The sequence below is a fragment of the Xyrauchen texanus genome, chromosome 37, assembly GCF_025860055.1.
Source record: "Xyrauchen texanus isolate HMW12.3.18 chromosome 37, RBS_HiC_50CHRs, whole genome shotgun sequence".
NCBI lineage: Eukaryota > Metazoa > Chordata > Actinopteri > Cypriniformes > Catostomidae > Xyrauchen > Xyrauchen texanus.
The window spans coordinates 34476207-34496869 of record NC_068312.1 but is presented as its reverse complement, the minus strand read 5'-3'; the positions used below and the strand labels follow the sequence as shown (position 1 = coordinate 34496869).

General features: G+C 38.4%; 1 protein-coding gene across 1 annotated transcript; it reads left to right on the top strand.

The window, feature by feature from the left end:
- The first annotated feature begins 1822 nt into the window (after positions 1–1822).
- Positions 1823–20373, top strand: LOC127631193 (ubiquitin carboxyl-terminal hydrolase 11-like). The gene is given in 22 exon segments (XM_052109228.1): positions 1823–1997; positions 2957–3066; positions 3245–3375; positions 4969–5086; positions 6156–6301; positions 7571–7632; positions 8122–8221; positions 8932–9105; positions 9662–9820; positions 10106–10330; positions 11143–11226; positions 11350–11444; positions 11604–11810; positions 13819–13832; positions 13835–13939; positions 14020–14487; positions 15143–15213; positions 16735–16847; positions 17776–17925; positions 18053–18168; positions 18268–18356; positions 19133–20373. Coding segments are annotated over 22 exon segments (3015 nt in total). The 5' UTR covers positions 1823–1884; the 3' UTR covers positions 19298–20373.
- The last annotated feature ends 290 nt before the right edge of the window (positions 20374–20663 follow it).

The window sequence follows — 20663 nt, the reverse complement described above, 5'->3', positions numbered from 1 at the left end:
ATGTACAGCATTATAGTAATGACTCATTACATACAAGTCTAGTTTACACATCATGTGTCTGAATCTACAAGACCTTCAGCATCAGAATGTAATAATAATAAAAACATTTTTAATGCAAACTAGAACAGTACAGGTTCCCATTGAAAAACATAAATAAGATGTAATATTTGTTATTAGATTTAATAGTGATCAATTGTTGTCGATCAAATGTTGATTTGGGTTATTTTAAACAGTTGACTATGAGTGGCTGTGCATTATTGGCCAACACTGCTACCCTGTGGTGCAAAGATTGTCACACAGTCAAAATATTTGGATGCATATTCTCATATTAAATAATACAAAATTGAGAACCTTGTATTTGCAGTCCAAGCTATGCAGGTGAATGGATATATTGCAGTTTAACATGTTTGCTTCTAATTACTGGCCATATTCAAACAAATGAATCCAGTATTGGTATATTATAGTCTAATTAAAGGGAAAGTGAATAGAAAATAGAAAAATTCTGAAATCGTTTACTCATGTGGTTTCAAACCCTCATGACATTATTTCTTCCATAGGTCTTTAAAAGGAAATGCTAGAGTGTCAGTCACCATTCACTTTCATTGGAGAAAAATAGATGAAAAGTGTTACCCTTATGAAAAATCATTTTAGCGTGCATGAGTAGCGTGCTACTTGCAGTTACATTCTCCCTTCCCTTTCGGGCCACAAGGGGGCACCCTATAATGTCTAATTTAACCACAACAGCTGCCAATATCTTACTAGCAGCTTTTAATATATAATATATATTTTTAAATAAATAAACGATCTTGCTTTGTGGGGCCCTCTGGAGGGTCGGTGGCCCTAATCAGCCGCTTATATCATGTATTGCTAGAAACGGCCCTGATGACCAAGGCTGTAAAGATAATCTTTACACACTACTACTGTATATATTTAATTCAAACCCCAACCTTTGCTTTACAATACAACTGGCACTTTACAACTGAAAAAAAAAATATATATATATTTATATTATTTATATATTAAAATATTATTTATTATTATTATTTATTACAGAAATTAATTAATTAAGGAGAAGTACTACAAAGAAAACAAGTACATATTATTGTGAAAATTTCAAGATAATTATACCATTGACCATTTACTTATATTTTTTAATGTGTTATATTTATTTAATATATATTTTGATATACAGTGTTGGGTAAATTACTCTAAAAAGTTATTAATTAGTAACTACTAATTACATCTTCTACAGTGTAATTAGATTACTGTACTAATTACTCTGGCTGAAAAGTAATTGCATTACTTAATATGAATTACTTTCTAAATCACTTATCAACCTCGACCAGATGAAAAATACAAGGATGAACATTGAAACTGTTCTTTTAATTATGTTAAATAAATAATATACAATCAAATAAATTATTCACGAACTGGCCAAAGAATTTAAGGGGGCAGCGTTAAATTAGAAAACATATATTTTAACATTTGACATTAAATTTCGATTTTAAATTCACTATTGTTTTATATAGAATTGTTCTAGAGTCTAGTATTTAACGCAATTACATAAAAAGTAACTGTTAAATTACTGAAAAATTAAGTTACATTACTTTTTTATGAAAAACTAATTTAATTACAGTAATTAACTGCTTAGTAATGGATTACACCTAACACATTTTATATAATATATTTATATGTTTATATGTATTTCTATGTAGCTAAGTGATTCACCAATCTATCGCTAGCTTTAAGCCGCGCCCCCATAATGCTGTCTCGCAGGGCGGAAATTGTCATCCCAACCGCTTCCTACTTCCTGCTTCAAAACATTCCGGTGTTTGTATGTGGCGGTGGGCTTTAACGGCGCTTTTCCAAGCTGTGTAAGATATTATGGCTGCTAACAGCAGCACCGGTTCTGCCACCGAGCTTCCAGGACTGGAGACCCAGCGGCGGGAGATCGACAACCTCAACCAGAACCAGCAACTCCGGGCCGGGGACAGCTGGTGAGAGAAACTTCAGACCAAAATAATAAACAAGCAATAGTAAACAGTAGCAAAGACTCGAGCGCTCATGAGTGACGTTCCTGATAAAACAATATAAAGCCGATAAATTGGTTTGTGTTTGTGGGTTTGCGGTTTTTTAGCAGCCAGGCCACTGTGAAATTGAGCAAAAATGATTTAGAGATCAAATATAGAGACGAACAGGTGGGGCTTAATATGCCTCTGGCCTAATAGAAGTGTTTGCCTGCTTAATTAATGCTCTTTAAGTCAGTTTAAGCAGCATTACGTTTTGACAGGTTGTTTGTCCAGTCACATTCCAATATCCCCAACGATACCTGCTCTCATTAAGTCTTTTAAGTCTATTTTCATTGAACAGATGTTGTTCACATGACTTGATTTTATGGTGTTTTAAGATTGCATACATCTCTCAGAAGTTTCGCTTTCACCATTGAAAGGTGTGTCATTCTGTGATTGACGAGTTACTTCCGGTTTGTGCTCTGTCCTTGGATAGGAAAGGCAGAGCTGGTTCAAGTTCCTTACCTTCTTTGAAGGCAGGTGACAGACGTTTGGTGTCTTAATGCATGTCTGTCCCAGACATCCTGCACAGTTTACACAAAACAGATTTGTGCTGAAGCTCATTATCTTTAAAGAAAACAAAGATTGCCTAACCAATAAACTTTGATATCTGTCAAGACGGTTGATAAAACTATGCAGGGCTGAATACGATGTAATGATAGACCAATAACGATTTATCAGCCGATATTTTAATGTTTTTAATTTCTAACTCTCATTCCACCCAGTATCATTTCCGGAAACATACTGTCTGCCTTGTCTGGAGTTTTGGCATCTCATTTGCTGTCATGTTATGTATCAGAATTTTATTGGTCTTGGTGTGACAGGTGGTATGTATTTACATTATATTACATTGACAACTAGTGACAGGTTGATTAACTTCATTGCAGGTATTTGTTGGACAAGAGATGGTTTGATCAATGGAAAGAGTATGTGGACACTGGGGACCAAAATTCCTCCTCTTATCCTGGGAAGATTGACAACACAGAGCTCTTTGAAGGTAAGCTTAGTTATAATGTGATTCAATGGACAAGATTGTTTCAAGTTGCCCCATAAAAACATTAATGTCAGTATAACAAGACTTTTCACTGAGTGCATGATGGACTTAGCGAATCCTAATAATTTTAAACTCTGTGGCTGCAGAAGCTGTTTTGAGGGATTTTTTGTGTATTCTGCAGATCTGGATTCCTACCATCTGAAAGAGAGGTTGGTGGAAAATGAGGACTTTGTCCTGGTCCCAGCAGAAGCCTGGCACAAACTCTTGACATGGTATGACATGATGGACGACCAGCCTCCATTGGAAAGAAAGGTATCGATAACCAGACGGTTGATAGATTTGTACATTTTGGGCCGTATTTACGAGAGCTAAGTGCAGTGCTATGCGATACATCAGTGGGTATGCCATTAAGTAAGGGATAATGTACAGTCAACCGGTTGTTATCGCAATAACAATAAACCTCGACTGGGGGATCAGGACCCGGCATGAAGTGGAGGAGTCTGGTATCACCCAGAAGTGATTTATTGTGCGATAACAACCGGCTGTCCATGTATTTATTTATTTATTTATAAATAAATAAATACATGGACATCAAATGTTGATTTGCGTGGAAATGAAGAAATAAATCGCTCAACAGCTGGAATCAACCTCCAGTTTGTGTCAGAGTTCTGTTGGTGTTTATTTTGTAAAAATGACCATCTGACTCCCCAATATTCAGCCTATTACAAGACTACCTGCCAAATAAATAAATGCAGATGCAATTTACAGAGCAATTTCTGACTGCTGGATTGCGCCATTGACCAAATAGAATTGAGTATTCCAGAGAGCAGTGTAATAAGTTTAGGTTGTTTCGTGCAAGCGTGCACTAAGTCAAGGCGCAAGTGGGTTTGGTGCAAGTGGGTTCGGCGAAATTGCACATGCAAAGCGCTACTGGGCTAGGTGAGGTGCAATTTTTTCTGGTTATTTCACCACCTGTGTCCTATTATATAGTCCATTCCCTGTCAAGCAACAGTGATATAAACAAAGGCAGTTTATTCATAAGAATTTGCTGGTGTAAATGGACTGTTTGCAATGAATTAAAAGAATAGAAATGTGGACTTGTGTTTTTTAACTGCATCCTTGTTGAATATCAGGCATATCTCTATGACAGTGGCACACTCCTTTTATATGCATGGAAAATGTGGCTCCATTAAAATATAGAGAATGTAATTATTATTAATCCAATTGATCTAATATAAATCATGACTAGAATTAACAGTGACATGCAATGATAGTGCAAAAAGCACTTTGCACCACTTCATTAACATACAGTACACCCATAGATGGTGCATACACTCCCACCAACCCTTGCGCTGGCACGAAAATTGTGCTTTGAATTAGCGCTTTCAGAAATCTTAAATACGGTGTTGCTCAAAGCCATAAACATGCCTAGCACAGTCACGAAAATAGTTCCCACAGTACTCATATTGAATAATATTCAGTCGTTGAGCTCTAAAATCCAGTGTTTTAACTTTACATTTTTATGAAAGCTAATAGAAAGCATTATTTTTTATGTCTTGGGTATTAATACAATTTATTTAATAAGTAATGTGAATTTCCAGATTACTCACTGTAAATGTTCAGTGTGGCAGCCATAACACCATAAAACAGTAAGATGATATAAATATTAAATAGTCAGAAAAGTCTGCTTAAGACTGCTTCTTTGTTCTGGACTAAGTCATTGCACTATTTTATTATTTACTATATAGAATATAATTTAAAAATACTAGCAGTCTATTTTAACTGTCATTCAAACTTTTTGTGCCATGTATGCCTCTGTGTCACTTCCAAAGTGTACAGGTGACCGAAGTAACGTGTTGTCAGAGTTTAGATAATTGAGAATTATTTATTTTTTCTCTTTTCCAGGTGGTTGACCTTCCCAGCACTGTTAAAGTCGAGGTCTACCCTGTGGAGGTTTACCTCTGTCTCTCTAGCAACCTGGAGAATACTGTACCGGCACGATTCAGTCGGGCAGACAAGATACGTGAGTGTTGGCTTGTATTTAGTGGCCCAAAGCTGTTGGACACTTAAGCCAGGCTTTTAAATGTCTTTTTAAACTACAGACCCTGTTTCCACCAGGTATTAAGATGCATTTTTGTTTGTCCGATCACATGTGGTCTGCACTAAATACAGGTCTAAATGGAGCCTAAAAACTTCACAAAAACCACATCCGAATGTGGTCAAAAATGCATGTGACCGTATTGCATTTGTAAACACTAATCTGTCCTGTATGCGTCCCAGCAGAAGTGAAGCACCACTCCTCACCTGTCAATTTACCACTGCGCTAACACAAGAATTAAAACTTTGCCAGTTACGAGCGATTTAAAGGAAATAACCGTTGATCTAAAACTTTAAAAAAGTGGAACCATACACAAGAATGAGAACTTTACGGATCTTCTTCATTGTGTCTGATATCAACATGCAGGGACTTATGGGAAGCACAATCATCTACAGCTCAGGTTAATACAACGAATCAACTAAGATAACGGACAATTCTGCTCGAAATTTTGCAGTTGTGCTTGGATTAAATTTCAGCTGCATCTTGGAGAAATAGTGCACTGTTATTTTGCTCTTTCTTTGTCTTTTCAGTCTTTGTTGCGGTTTATTATCATGCAGTAACACACTGACAGAGTGATTGATGTATGTCGTCCTGAAACGTAGTCCCTCCCCTCCAAATCCAAACACAAGTGGCCACAGGAGATGCATATAAGCATTCAGGTGTAAACAGTGATGTCTCACGTGGCCACATGTGTTCGAATCACCCTATACACATTTTAATATCAGGTGTCAACAGGGTCAGTGTTAATGCATTAAGTGTCCAAATATTATTATTATATTTTTGAAAATGATCTTTTATACCAGTTGACCGTAGCTTTCAAACCTTTATAAATTTCTGCTCACAGCCACTGAAACCTATAAACAATGATTTATGCCTAAAAAATGTTTTATGTAGCTTTGGCCCTTCAGGAAGAAAGACTGGTGTATCTGAGCAGCAGATGTCTGTTTGTACAGTAGCTGTGTAAATAACTAATGTTTGTGTCTGTGTTTGACAGATGCCATACATCAGATGGTACGGCAGCAGTTTGAAGTGTCAGATACAGCTGAAACACGAATGTGGATGAGGAGTACAGATACAAGCTCGGAGAGGCTACGCAATCTTAACATGACTGTACTGGATGCCTGCCTCTGCTCTGGCATGGTAAAACACACCACACAATGCAGTGAGGAGAGTTCCCCCACCCCCCGCCAACTAATAGGTCTTAACTACATACTAAACAAAACAATACTATTTCTTTTTGATTCAGCTATGAATGAAAGTTTGCGCTCTGATGTATTAGGCACATCATATGTTAGAATGAGTCAAACCAATTATTCAGGAATTTGTGAGTCTGTTTGGCTGATTCCATAAAAGAGTTGGCTTATAAGAGTCATTTGTTCATGACTTGAGATGCATCGCAATCAGCTCCCTTGCTCTCTGTGTCATGAATCAGTATATTGCGAACAAACTCTGCACTGGCATAGGTGTTTACAAGCTCACGCATTAAAAACTCAGCTGGCATCAATCAACAATATTGCTGTATAAATGACACTGTAGTGCATTTTCATTGTAGGTATTCAAACGTACAGTTTTATTATGAAAGATCAATGACATAAACAAAGAAATACAATTATAAAGGCGTGTATTAGTTAGAGAGCATATGTGTCAGTGTACTGGAACAATTTTGCAATTGAGACAGCCCTAGAAATGGCCGACTGTGCCCTGACTACTTAACAAGAGAGGTGAGACACTCTTGGACTAAATAAACCTTATATATAGTGATATTCAAAGCACTTTACACTGCGTCTCATTCACCCATTCACACACACACATTCACACACCAATGACGGCAGAGCTGCCTTGCAAGGCACTAGCCTGCCATTGGGAATAACTTGGGGTTCAGTGTCTTGCCCAAGTACCCTTCGGCATGTGGATTCATATGTGCCGAGAATCGAACCACCAACCCTGCGATTAGTGGCCGACCCACTACCACCTGAGCCACAGCCGCCCCAAATTCTGATTTATTTTGCCGTGCAATGTAGATTCAGCATAGTTGCAGCAAACATTGCCACACACCTCATTCATATTCATGGGTCAAATCTGGTCAATTTCATGTTGTGTAATCATTTAGTGACGTTTACATTAGTAGGCACTGCCAGAAACTTGCCCATCGGGTTAGTAACATGGACAAAGTTTGTTACTGCTACAACAACTTACAATAAAACTTAAAAGCACACCCATTGAACACTTGAGGGGTGTGGGTGTGGTGTGTGTGTGTGTGTGTGTGTGTGTGTGTGTGTGTGTGTGTGTGTGTGTGTGTGTGTGTGTGTGTGTGTGTGTGTGTGTGTGTGTGTGTGTGTGTGTGTGTGTGTGTGTGTGTGTGTGTGTGTGTGATTGGCTGTGTTCTAACATGCTCTGCTCACTCTGCAGACAGTGATCATGGAGATCAGGAATGTAGATGGGACGTGGCCCACATCCAGGCCTCAGATCATGTGAGTGTGGAGACAACTGCTTCCCTCTCATGCGCTAGCGCAAGTTTCCTTTTCTGTTTTTGTTTAGGGCAAGTGGAAAGTCATGTGTCTAAAGCACAAACCACTCAAAAACGTCCATATACAGTATATGTCATCAGTTCCAGCCCTGTATTTATATTTTGGCAACTTGTTGTGTAATACATCATATAGTGTAATTTATTAATTATTGAGATTGATTGATGGGTAAATTAAGTGCATTGTTACATAAACATTGCATGAATTCTTATCCAAATGTTCACACTGAAGTCACGTTTACTTATCTGATTGTATGAAAGTGGCCCTGATCGAAACCGAGATTGTCAGATTCAGTTGGATTTTTACTGTTCACACAGTAATCCAATAGCAGATCTGTTTAACATGATTAACACACATTTAAATGCAGATTTATATGTTATGGTTTTATTAAATATCTGGACGTGTGGGAATTAGTGTGGGCTTCTGTGTCTCTAGGCGGAACTCTGCTGACGATCAGGACTCATATCGTGGGCCTCCAGGAGTGTGTGGGCTTACAAACCTTGGCAACACCTGCTTCATGAATTCAGCATTACAGGTCAGAGGTCACAAGCAAAGATATTTAGTTGTTTCTTCTGTAGAACACAAAAAAATATTTGTAGAAGAGTATTTTAGCTCTGTTGGTCCATACAATGCAAATGGATGGGGGTCAGAATGTTGACGCTCCAAAAAGCACATAAAAGCAGCATAAAAGTAATCCATACGACTCTTCTGAAAAGATTTTATACAATACATTTTTATTTATAGATTTAGTGTGGAAGAGAAACTAATCAATATTTAAGTCCTTTTTTTACTATAAACCTCCAACTTTGACCAGCCCCGACCAGGAGGTGGCGATATGTGCAAATAATGCAAATCACCAAAAAAACAAAAGAAGAAGAATGTGCAAGTTGAGATTTATACTTATTTTTATTTTTTTTAAATGGATCTGTTTCTCACCCACACCTGTCATATCACTTCTGAAGACATGAATTTAACAACTGGAGTTGTATGGATTACTTTTATGCTGCTTTTATATGCTTTTTGGAGCTTCAAATTTCTGGCCACCATTTGCATTGTATTGGCCAACAGAGCGAAAGATATTCTTTTAACAGTCTTCATTTGTGTTCAGCGGAATAAAGTCATACACATCTGGGATGGCATCAGGGTGACTAAATAATAAGAGAATTTAAATTTTTGGATGAACTATCCCTTTAACTTGTTCTTAATTTTTTGGATCCATAACCCTTATAATTTTTTACATTTCAGTGTCTGAGTAACATACCACCACTGACTGAGTACTTCCTAAAGAACTTGTATCTGGAGGAGCTGAACTTCTCCAACCCTTTAGGCATGAAGGGTGAAATTGCAGAAGCGTATGCAGATGTCATCAAACAGATGTGGTCAGGGAGGCACTATTCTGTGGTTCCCCGGGTCTTTAAGGTAATGTAAATCGTGGTGATCCATTTTTATTTTTGTGGAAATACATGTTGATGCCAGTAGAGCTGTTTGGTTTAAGTTTTTGAAATGGTTTAAGTTTACATTTATCACAACCCTTAAAAGGGTAGTTTACCCAAAAATAAACATTGTCATCATTTTCAAACCCATTTGACTTCCTTTCCACCATGAAACACAAAAAGAGATGTTAGGCAGAATAACAGCCTGCCTCAGCCACCAGTCCATTTCATTGTATGTAACAAAGATGCCATGAAAGTGAATGGTGGCTGATGTCAACATTCTGCCTGACATATCCTTTTGTGTTCCTTGGAAGAAAGTCATATGGGATTGGAGGGTGAGTAAATAATGACAACTTTCATTTTTGTGTGAACTCTCCCTTTAATTTAGCATAATGAAAGATATGAAGATTATTGTTGATGCTGGCACCATGGTGGTTAGCTCACGCATCTGTAGTGCTCATGTGACTTTTTTTAAAATTTTTATATTTTAACTTGTTCCTTCTGAACAATGACCAACATTTCTTGTGTCTGTCTGTATGTAGACTAAGGTCGGACACTTTGCGTCACAGTTTCTGGGCTACCAACAACATGACTCTCAGGAGCTGCTGTCCTTCTTGCTGGATGGTCTTCATGAAGACCTCAACCGAGTCAAGAAGAAGGAGTATATTGAACTCAAGGATGCAGACGGCAGGCCTGACCAGGTGTTCACACCACTGCAGATATATTTTCATACCTTCTGTACATTCTCAAATGTTCACTACAAATGCAATGTGGTCACATGTGTTTCTGACTACCTCTAAATGTGGTTTGAGTGAATGGATCACAAAACATTTTGAACCCAATTTAAAACTGTATTTAGCGCTGTCCACTTGTGATCAAATCACCCGAAGCAGATGTTAATAACGGTTTTCATTTTTCAACCTGCTGTTTTTATGTTTTAATGTTTTATTACACCATAGTAATTCCAAATCATTTTGTTTTTATAGGATGTGGCTGAGGAAGCGTGGCATAACCATCTGCGGCGGAATGATTCTGTCATCGTTGACACATTCCATGGGTTGTTTAAGTCGACGCTGGTGTGCCCAGAATGTAACAAGGTCTCTGTGACCTTTGACCCCTTCTGCTACTTGAGCGTGCCCTTACCTGTCAGTAAAGATAGAGTCATGGAGGTTTTCTACGTCTCCCTCGACCCCACGGCCAAACCAACCCAGGTGTGTTTTATGCCATATACACTGAATAACTGCAAATATACTATAATGTACAGTTATTTCTGGCAGAAAATGCAGTATAAAAGCAGATTTCAACAGAAATACTAATTAGAGAGTAAGCCCATGCCAAAGAGTTTAGCAGATGTAAATTATGTGCTTCATGACTGTAAACAGGAAGACTGCGTGTAGTGATGTCATCAGAACCGGTTTTGCTAAGGGCCAAGTAATCTGACATTTGTGAAAATCACTAGCAGATATTCTCAAGCCTTAGGCCCAAAAGATACTCTACGCAAAGAAATGAAAACCAACGCTTCTAACTACACAAGCTCGATTTCAATGTGCCCAAACACAATTCAAAGTATTCATTGCATTCTCCGAGGTGCAACAAGGGGCATTATAGAAGCCATTGATCTGACCACACTGATCTCACAGTGAAATCAGAAATGGCATGTTGACTTTTCTTTAGCTGAAATTGGCTCACTGATATGCAAAAACACTGTATGGTGTATGGGCACATGTGAGCTCCATTTTTCGGTTGAATTTTCCATGTAGGGGCTCCAAAAGCGAGTTGTTTTCAGCTGTACAAGCTGTAATACAGAGAAGAGGAATGCATAGTTTATAAACTGTACCCCCCAAACTTAAACCTGTTAACATGTTTAAAGCTAGTTTCTTGAATAATAACACAATGCAGACGTTTGAATGTAAGGCAATAAAGTGACAAGTGATAAATCCTCTCTCTTCTTTAAGACAGTCTTACTGTATATTTAGTTTTTCTTGTTAACTGATTTAATGTGTTTGTCTCACCTCCCCTGCAGTATCGGTTGGTTGTCCCTAAAGCTGGCCGAGTGTTTGACTTGTGCTCTGCACTTTCTCAGGCAACAGACGTCCCACCCAGCCAGGTTAAAATAGGATTTCTTCAATTCTAAAAACACTTTGACAATTCTCTTATGAATATAATCTTTGGTTTGGTTTGTGGTGCTTTGATTTATTCATTGAGCTAACAATTGATCTGCTCTGTACAGATGGTTGTGGCTGATGTGTTCAATCACCGATTCTATAAGATTTATCAAGCTGACGAGTTCTTAAGCTGTATACTGGACCGGGATGACATATTTGTGTAAGAGAGACCTAATCTGAGTAAACGGAACTAAACTGAGTCTTAATTGTAAAGACACACCAAAACAAGCACATGCACACTCCTATTGTACATAAATATTGCATTGTTGGCTCTTCTAACTTTACCTGTAAATTAGCACTTTACACTGTGTTAATGCAGGTATCAGCTTAGCAGCAGCTCTGTGGACCAGGATAGTGAGGAGGTGGTTCTGGCCATCTACATGCGCGAGCGCTCTCACTACAGAGATTACGGCTCGGGCAGTAACAGTTACGGCACCTCTCTGTTCGGTCACCCGCTGCTGATGTCTGTACCACGTGCTCAATGCACACAAGAAGAGCTTTACCAGCTCTTACTGACAAGACTGGCGTAAGTCTAACTGATCTGTTATGTGACATGCTACAGGCTGATCTTGACCAAATTTAAGGATCAGTTTAGTTTACACTGTGTTATAGGCCAGTCTACCTGACAGTGTGGTCCAGTGTTTTAAAGATTTGGGCTAGTAACCAAAAGGTTGTGGGTACGACGCCAGTAAGTGTTGATCCATCTACTCAATACCGAGCCCTTGAGGAGATAAATGTACTGGGTTCAATACAGGGTAACCTCCATGGACAGCATTAATTGAAATATAACTTTTACATTTATACACTTGAGGCTGATTTATAGTTCTGCATTTAATCTACGACGTAGGCTCCATGTTTTGGCCAACACGTTGGTTTGCATTTACAGTATAGTTCTGCGTTGATGTGTCTGCGTCATTCAGTGAGTACACAGCCTAAAAAGTACTTAATACATACAGCATACAAAAGCAGTGTACACAATGTAATTCATAGATTTTGAAGTATTAATGGAAGTATCTTAGCATTAATAATTAATAAGAGTTTAAATAATATGAACATGTTGAATTTTAGGCACATATTATATTGTTTATGTTGCCTCCATTGCAGGGAGAATAAAAGGAAATAACTGTATGCTTGTTCATGAGTCGCTTAATAAAATCATCAAATTAATGAAAGGAATATTGTGGGTTCAATACCAGTTTAGCTCAATTGACAGCATTTGTGGCATAATGTTAATTACAACAAAAATAAAGTTCAACTCGTCCCTCAAAATCGAGGTTACAGTGAGGCACTTAAAATGGAAGTGAATGTGGCCAATTTTTGTAGGGTTTAAAGCAGAAATGTGAAGCTTCTAATTTTATAAAAGCACTTGCATTAATTCTTCTGTTAAACTCATGCATTACTTGAGCTGTAAAGTTGTTTATTTTCACAGTCGTTTTAGGGTTTGTCGACATTAGATTGTCATTGCTATGAAGTTGTAAAATTGTCTATAACTTTATCACACTAAAATCATGTTTACATGTAGATTGTTTATGTCTTGTGGCTATACTTTTGAAACCGTGAGTATTTTAATATTTAAAAATGTGCCCCACTTCAATTTCATTGTAAGTGCCTCACTTTAACTGCGATTTTTGCTTTTTCACCTTGAAAAGAAAAAGAAAGAAAAGGAGGGGCAAGTAAAAAGATTTTTTTTTGGTCATTAATATTATGCCACAAATAACTACTCGCCTCTATAACACAAAACGGGTGTCATTTTAAAGACATACAATGCATATAGGCAATATTACCAACTTTTACAAGGTGATTTTACCAGTATTCAGTTTCCTAAGATGAAATATGATTATTTCCTGCAGACTGTACTGTCAAACAAATGGTCAAAACATTGTGCAGATCGGAAAGTTTGCGAGTAGATTATTTCACTCGCATATCAAATTCATATCAAGAAAAAGCCCTGAGAAGAAAAAAAAACTTTAAAGAAAAAAAATGTAAAGCATAAAACAGAGCCTATATTGTAGCGTTTCGCTTGTAACTTAATGAAACAGAACATAAAAACAGCAGATAATCTTGATTAAGACTTGCTTTAATGGTGCTTTAAAATGCAACGCTACCACAGATATCCTTGTTATCATCCTGGGGGACAGTCTCTGGTTACAAAGTTGAACAATCACAGCTCTGCGTCGATGTGACTCTCAGTAAAAAAAAACGGTGCACTGTAGGTGCGACACAGGAGTATAAAACGGCCTTTATAATGGATGTCTATGGGGCAATGCAAAATAAATATTGTTTCAAAAGTATAGCCACAACACTTAAACATTATATGTGTTAACATGAGACAAGTTTGATAAAATTGTTTACTAGCCTTGTCTGTGCAAAAGATATATCCACTCTCTCAACTCATGTCATGACTATGTGAAGCTGGAATATTCCTTTAATGTCCATAGAGCTTAGTTAGTATCGAACCAGTAATGTTGCTTTGAATAAAACCATCTGCTAAATGACCACTAGCTTACTTATATGGGGTTATTTTCACTGCACAGGCGATATGTCCGTCCCCAGACCCCTCAGAAGAAGTAGAGGAAGAAGAAGAGGGTGAGGATGGAGGAGAGGAAGAAGAAGAGGAAGAGTTGTACAAAGCTCAGACCAATGGAGTTAGTGATGGTATGTCTTCATTTCCTTTATCACAGTCAAAATAACCCAAACACCTTTTTGTACAATCATAATGTTTCATTTTCATACAGATGAGGGTGAGGAAGACTCTGAGGAGGTGGGCCCATCCAAGAAAGAGGAAGAGCAGTCAAGGGAGAGCAGTCAAGCTGATGGACCGAACAATGGTCAGCCAGAAGCCAGCCTGAGCAGCAAGGGAGAGGAGAGAGCTGAGGAGTCGTTGTTAAACAGTGAACCTGACCGGGACAGCAGTACAGAGGAGGGCCAATCGGCATGCAGCAGCACCGACATCAACTTCCAAGATGCCAATGATGGGAATCAAAGTGCTGGTACAGAGACCTCAGGAAAAGAGGAAGAGTATGAAGATGAGGAGGAAGATGGAGAAGAGGCTGCAACTTGTGCGCAGGCAAATAAAAGGCTTCCCGGAAGACGGCACTTCGGACAGAGGCGGAAAAAAGCCCTTTTTACGATTCAGGCGGTGAATTCTAATGGCACCACAGAGCGAGGGATGGGCGAGGCAGGCGGCAGCTTTTCTTTCAGCTGTGAGTACACGCCAGGGTCAGAAATTAGCCAGGGCTTAGTGTCAAAATCCTGCAGAAAGTGACAACAAAAAACAATTTATGGTGTGGCAAAAAAAATTCAATTCCCCAATAGTGATTTTTATTTTTTCTATTTCATAGTAAATTGATTTTGTACATATATATTAAGCAATAAGTAAAAGTTTTCAAAAGTTTCATTTCATTGTATATGTATACATCTCATTTGCTTTAATGAAGTTGCATTTACATAAATCACATATGCATCGGCCACCCTGCTCTCTTTTTATCAGTATCCACATTGGCTATTGAAAAAACAAATCAATCAACCATTGAGACGACAAATATGAACTTCTGTCTGGTAAAAAGCATTGCCCCTTAGTGAAAACATTTCTGATGCTGTTACACGCTAATGTGAAATCCCACTTATGACCAACCTCTAAACTTTTGCATTAGGAGATGCTTTTGTACTCCAGGTCGTATGTATGCACAAGTGAGGGTCATAATAAAGCAATACTGGGTGTCTTTTACCTTCTCTTGCAGCTCAATTCACATCTATTCAGATCTGAGCAATGGCTGTCATTTTGTCTTTCAACTCAGAGTGTATTTGAGTGTAAATGTTCCAGCTCCTAATGGTGTGTGACTCACTGTTTGTGTTCAGCTCAGACATACATTGCCATTGACTGGGACCCTGACATGAAGAAGAAATACTACAATGAGAATGAGGCTGAGGTAAGATCATTAATAAGATCTTTGATCCTTAAGAAACACTTTGCGTCTGTTGTTCAGCTAAGAAATGCGTGTATTCTTTCAAAAAAGGCTCTTATTTCATAAGAGGTTTATTGTGTGTTCAATTGAAGTATAGCTCTAATGCTGTGACTTGCCTAGACTGCATCAGTGTAGTGAATGGAACTCTTTGATCTGATTTAGATGCATTATATATGTCCCACCCCAAAGGTGTATGAACATTTTTTTTTATTAATTCGTATTTAAAGCTTTTTTAATTTAATCTTTTAATATTATTTCTTAATTTTATATTTCCTTCCTTACATTTAATGGTACTGGCACTCTCTACCAAATAAGTTAACAAATCATTCATCCATTATGCAGGTGTTCAGCTGCGCAATTGTACGTGGCCTTCGTTGGCGTATTTTTATCGTCATTATGCACATACGTTCTCAATGTCAAGACCGCAGGCAGGCCAATGTCGTATGTGGTTTGGGTTGTCCTGCTGGAAAATCCAGTGAAAAAGAATGTGTCTGGATGGCAGTATATGTTGCTCCAAATTTTATACATATCTTTCTGCATTAATGGTACCCTCACAGATATGCAAGTTACCCATGCCATGGGCACTGCCACACCTCCATACCATGACAAACACTGGCTTTTGGGACCTGGTGTTGATAACAGATTGGATGGTGCTTTTCCTCTTTGGCCCAGAAAACATGAGTTGTTTTATCCAAAAACTATTTAAATGTGGACTCGTAGTTTCATTGTACTACTTTCCATCTCAGATGAGGCCGAGTTCAGAGAAGTCAGTGGCGCTGTTGGACAGTGATGTATGGCTTCTCCTTTGCATAGTAAAGCCTTAACTTGCATCTGTTCATTTCTAAGCCCATGTCATGATATCCATTATAGACGCACTCTGGTTTTCAAGACCATGACGTCTGAGAGATCAGAGAACAAGCGCACTCAGAAGTGATTTTCCAGCAGGACAACGCCAAACCACGTACTGCCCGGATTACAGAGAGTGTGGGTGCTAGATTGGCCTGCCTGTATTTCTGACCTGTCTCCAATTGAGTATGTGTGGCGAATTATGAAGCGCAAAACGAAGGCCCTGTACAACAACGAAGGCCCTGTACAGCAACGAAGGCCCTGTACAACTGCGCAGCTGAACACCTGCAAAATGGATGAATGGGACAAAATTCTGCTTGCTAAATTTGGCAAAATTGTGTTTTCAGTGCCCAAATGCTTGTGTTATTAAAAGAAATGATGTTACAAAGTGGTTAATCCCTCCTTTTTGTTTTTCACACTGTCCCAACTTTTTTGGAATTGGGGTTGTACATTATAACTGTTTGATGCTTGGTTTCATTTTAAGCATGTACCACCTTGTAGATTAAAGCTTTTGTGTGAATGCTTTTTTAAGTGACAGGCAAGGCAAAACAGTATAGATTATTATTTGGGTACTATCAGTTATCGGACACAGCAAAAAATATTCATTCGATATCTGAGTGTCTTTTTTCATTTATGCAGAAATATATAAAGCATCAAAGCATGGATGTCCCTTACCAGCAGATGACAGTACAGCTTCAGGAATGTATAGCACTCTTTACCACAGTAGAGACACTGGAAGAAGAAAACCCCTGGTAACTTTCACAGATTCATGTCTTTCATTTCCTAATTGAATTTGATGAAGGTAAACATCTTATGGTGCTTTTTAAAAGCTGAACAATGTGAGGATGTGCTTCACTGTGATGTACCACGGTCAAGAGGTAACGTGAGGCACAGTAGCAACAGCAATATCATGAAAGACACTAATCTTCAATAAATACATTTATTTAATTACTGTATAATCACAATAAACAATTCTTCCACACAACAATCCAACATTCCTAGCGTAAACGTAGCGAAATGAATGCGTTTTCAGTTGAAAACGTTTTTGTGGAAGTGGTCAAACTGAAGGCTGTTCATGGTTGCCAAGCAACTTGCTGCATTGTGGTGCGTTCACATGTCGGAATTAACATAATTATGATGTTTCGACTTGTAAAAAGTGTTCCTGTCCTCAAAGAAATTGTAATTTCAAGTTTAAACTCTGACTTGAGTTGTGGCGTAATGTAAATATGGCAACGTCCTCAACATTTAAATCGAGTAAGAACACATGTTTCTGTATGATATGCCATTTTATTATGCCATCGTTTCCTGGATGTTTTCTTTGTTCTTGAGCATTTTGCAAGAGCATAAAGATAAATTAATGTAGAGACTGTTCTCAACAACAAAGCCGTTTTGGTGTTATGAGTGTTGTCATAGAAATGTAGAACTTCCGAGGTCCCGGGATGTAAACCGCTCCAAGTAGAAACTCTGAACTGCCATCTCGTTATTACAGTTATTCCAACAACATGAACGCAGCATCAATGTAGACAAAAACTGAAGTGTGGTTACAGGTGTGTACCCTGGCTATTTTACAGTGCTCATCACATTTTATAGCCGTAATCTGTTGTATAATTTCTAGTAAAGCATTCAATAAACTGTTTTGCAAATGCAGCTTAAGCAAGTTTTTGTTAATGCTGTCTGTAGGTATTGTCCAACGTGTAAAAAGCATCAGTTTGCCACTAAGAAATTGGATCTGTGGTCTTTGCCGGAGGTTCTTATCATTCATTTAAAGCGCTTCTCCTACACCAAGTACTCTCGAGAGAAACTGGAGACAATTGTGGATTTTCCTCTGCGGTAAGAACTATTGAACCCCCACAATACTCAGATTAGTGGTTGGATGTCTATGGCTAATTCGATTACATTTGTTGCTGCAATGTGGTCACAACTTTTGTAAAAAGTAGCTCTCATTGTGTGTTTACAGGAATTTGGACTTCTCAGGTTTTCTCCTAAAGAAGATGGTGAACAGTGCTGAACCTCCCTGCAGATACGACCTAATCTCTGTGTCAAACCACTACGGGGGACTCCGAGATGGACATTGTATGAATCAGTCTACTAATATATATGTATATTTGTTCTCACTGTTTTAAGCATAATACACTGTTATCATTTCTGCCTTTCTCTCCTTAAACAAAACAGATACTAGTTATGCCCGGAACAAGGACAATAGCCAGTGGTATTACTTTGATGACAGCAAGGTGACCTTTGCAAGGGAGGAACAAATTGTGGTAAGATCAATGCGTATTTATGTGGTTTGATTGGTTAAAGGGTTGGTTCTTCCAAAAATTTAAATCCTCTCATGATTTACTTAACTTTAAGCCATCCCAGATGTGGATGACTTTCCTTCTCCAGCAGAACTGAAGTGAAGATTTTTATAAGAACATTTCAGCTCTTTTTGTCCATACAATGCATGTAAAGGGGTGCTGGCTGTTTGATGGTCCAAAAGTCATATTTAGGCAGCATAAACGTAATCCACATGATTCCAGTCGATCAATTAATATCTTCTGAAGCAAATCAATAGGTTTGTGTTTAAAAAATAAATCGATAATTAAAACATTATTAACTTCCTGCCAGCAGTCGTCGCATCAGTGACATAAGCGCTATGGCGCATTCACGAGAGAAGTTGGAAGAGCGCACTTTTCATACCACAGTTGAATGAACGTTCATTTCAAACCGAAATACAACGCTGGGCGGAAGCAATGATTTAAAAGTTAAAAACGTTTGAATTGGGGGGGCCGGGGTAGCTCAGCAAGTAAAGACGCTGACTACCACACCTGGAGTCGCAAGTTCGAATCCAGGGCGTGCTGAGTGATTCCAGTGCTTCCTTAGCAACCAATTGACCTACATTAAAGGCTTTATTTTCTGTTATAGCTTAATTTCCTGTATAGCTGCTTTGAAACGACTTCTGTTGTGAAAGCGCTAAACAAATAAAAATTATTTGACTTGACTCTTGACATAGTGCAGGTCATTGAAACTGATATAAGACCAGAATTTTTTGTTGTAGACGAATGCCGCCTACCTCCTGTTCTACCAGCGCCAAGATAAAATCCGCCAGCCCACTGTCCCTCCACCCGTACCCTCATCCACCCAGCCAGAAAACCACATCACATCGCAGACCCACGTTGGAGTGGAAGGAGCCGCTTCCTGTGTCAGCATGGAGACTGACTGATTTTCATCTGTCATTCTGTCTGCTTTTTCTTTTTCTCGCTACACTTCCATCTTTCCATCTCTTATAATTTCCTCCTTCACAATCTATTGATCATCCTTTTCCTCTCTGATTCATGAGGGATTTTTTTATTCGTTTAGTCTTACTCAACAGAAACTTGAACCTCTGCCTCTGCTCTGACTCCTACAGGAAGTGGGTGGCAGAGGCTACTCACTCAGGCTGGTGCAAGAGCATCATGGGGTGGGAATGCAGATTTTTTTCTTTTTTTTTCTTAACGACAAACTCAAGGAAAGAGGTCAGGCTGGTGGCCAGTGTAGAGATTGCACACTGATTTGTCTGCTTTGCTCCAGCAATGATGAGAATCTGGTGAATGAGGTTGCGCTGTAGCAGATTTTGTGGTCAGCCATATTGTCGTTTGCACTGCAGTTCATCATCACATGCTAACATCAATGCATTTTTTTCTATCTTAAGGTTGCTTTTCTGAGCTAGCTAAGCTGCTATCTACAGTGATGTTTGATCTACATGCACAACACTGGGCCAGGTTCCACTGCTTGACTGTTTATGTTTTTATGTTGATGCTAGCATCAGGAACCGTCAGAACTTCTGGGGTTTTTCAATCACTTCTGGTTGTTCCATTAGAAATGTTTGTTTTCCATCAAAAGTTATGTTTTGTTTCATCAGAAAATGTGGTTCATCCATCAGAACTTCTGGTATTCCCTTCAGATCCTTTGGTTGTTTCATCAGAACTTTTAGTTTTTCCACCATAACGTTTGGTTGTTCCATCAGAACTTCTTTTTGCTCAGAACATTTTGTTGTTCCATCAGACACTTTGGTTGTTCCATTAGAACTTCTGTTTTTTCCTCAGAACTTTTGGTTGTTCCATCAGAAATGTAGTTTTTCCATCAGAAACATTTGGTTGTTACATCAGAACTTTTGTTTTTTCCTCAGAACTTTTGGTTATTTCATCAGAAATGTAGTTTTTCCATCAGAACCTTTGGTTGTTCCATCAGAACCTTTGGTTGTTCCATCAGAACCTTTGGTTGTTCCATCAGAACTTTTGGTTGTTCCATCAGAACTTTTGGTTATTTCATCAGAAATGTAGTTTTTCCATCAGAACCATTGGTTGTTCCATCAGAACCATTGGTTGTTCCATCAGAACCTTTGGTTGTTCTATCAGAACTTCTCTTTGCTCAGAAATGTTTGTTGTTCCATCAGAAACTTTTGGTTGTTTCATCAGAAACTTTGGTTGTTCCATCAGGACCGTTGACATTCAGTGTGGAAGTTTGTAGCAGGGATGGAGGATCTCTGTCTGAAATCTCTGACATCATTGTAAGAAATCCAGCTATTGCAATATCATTTTTGCATTCTT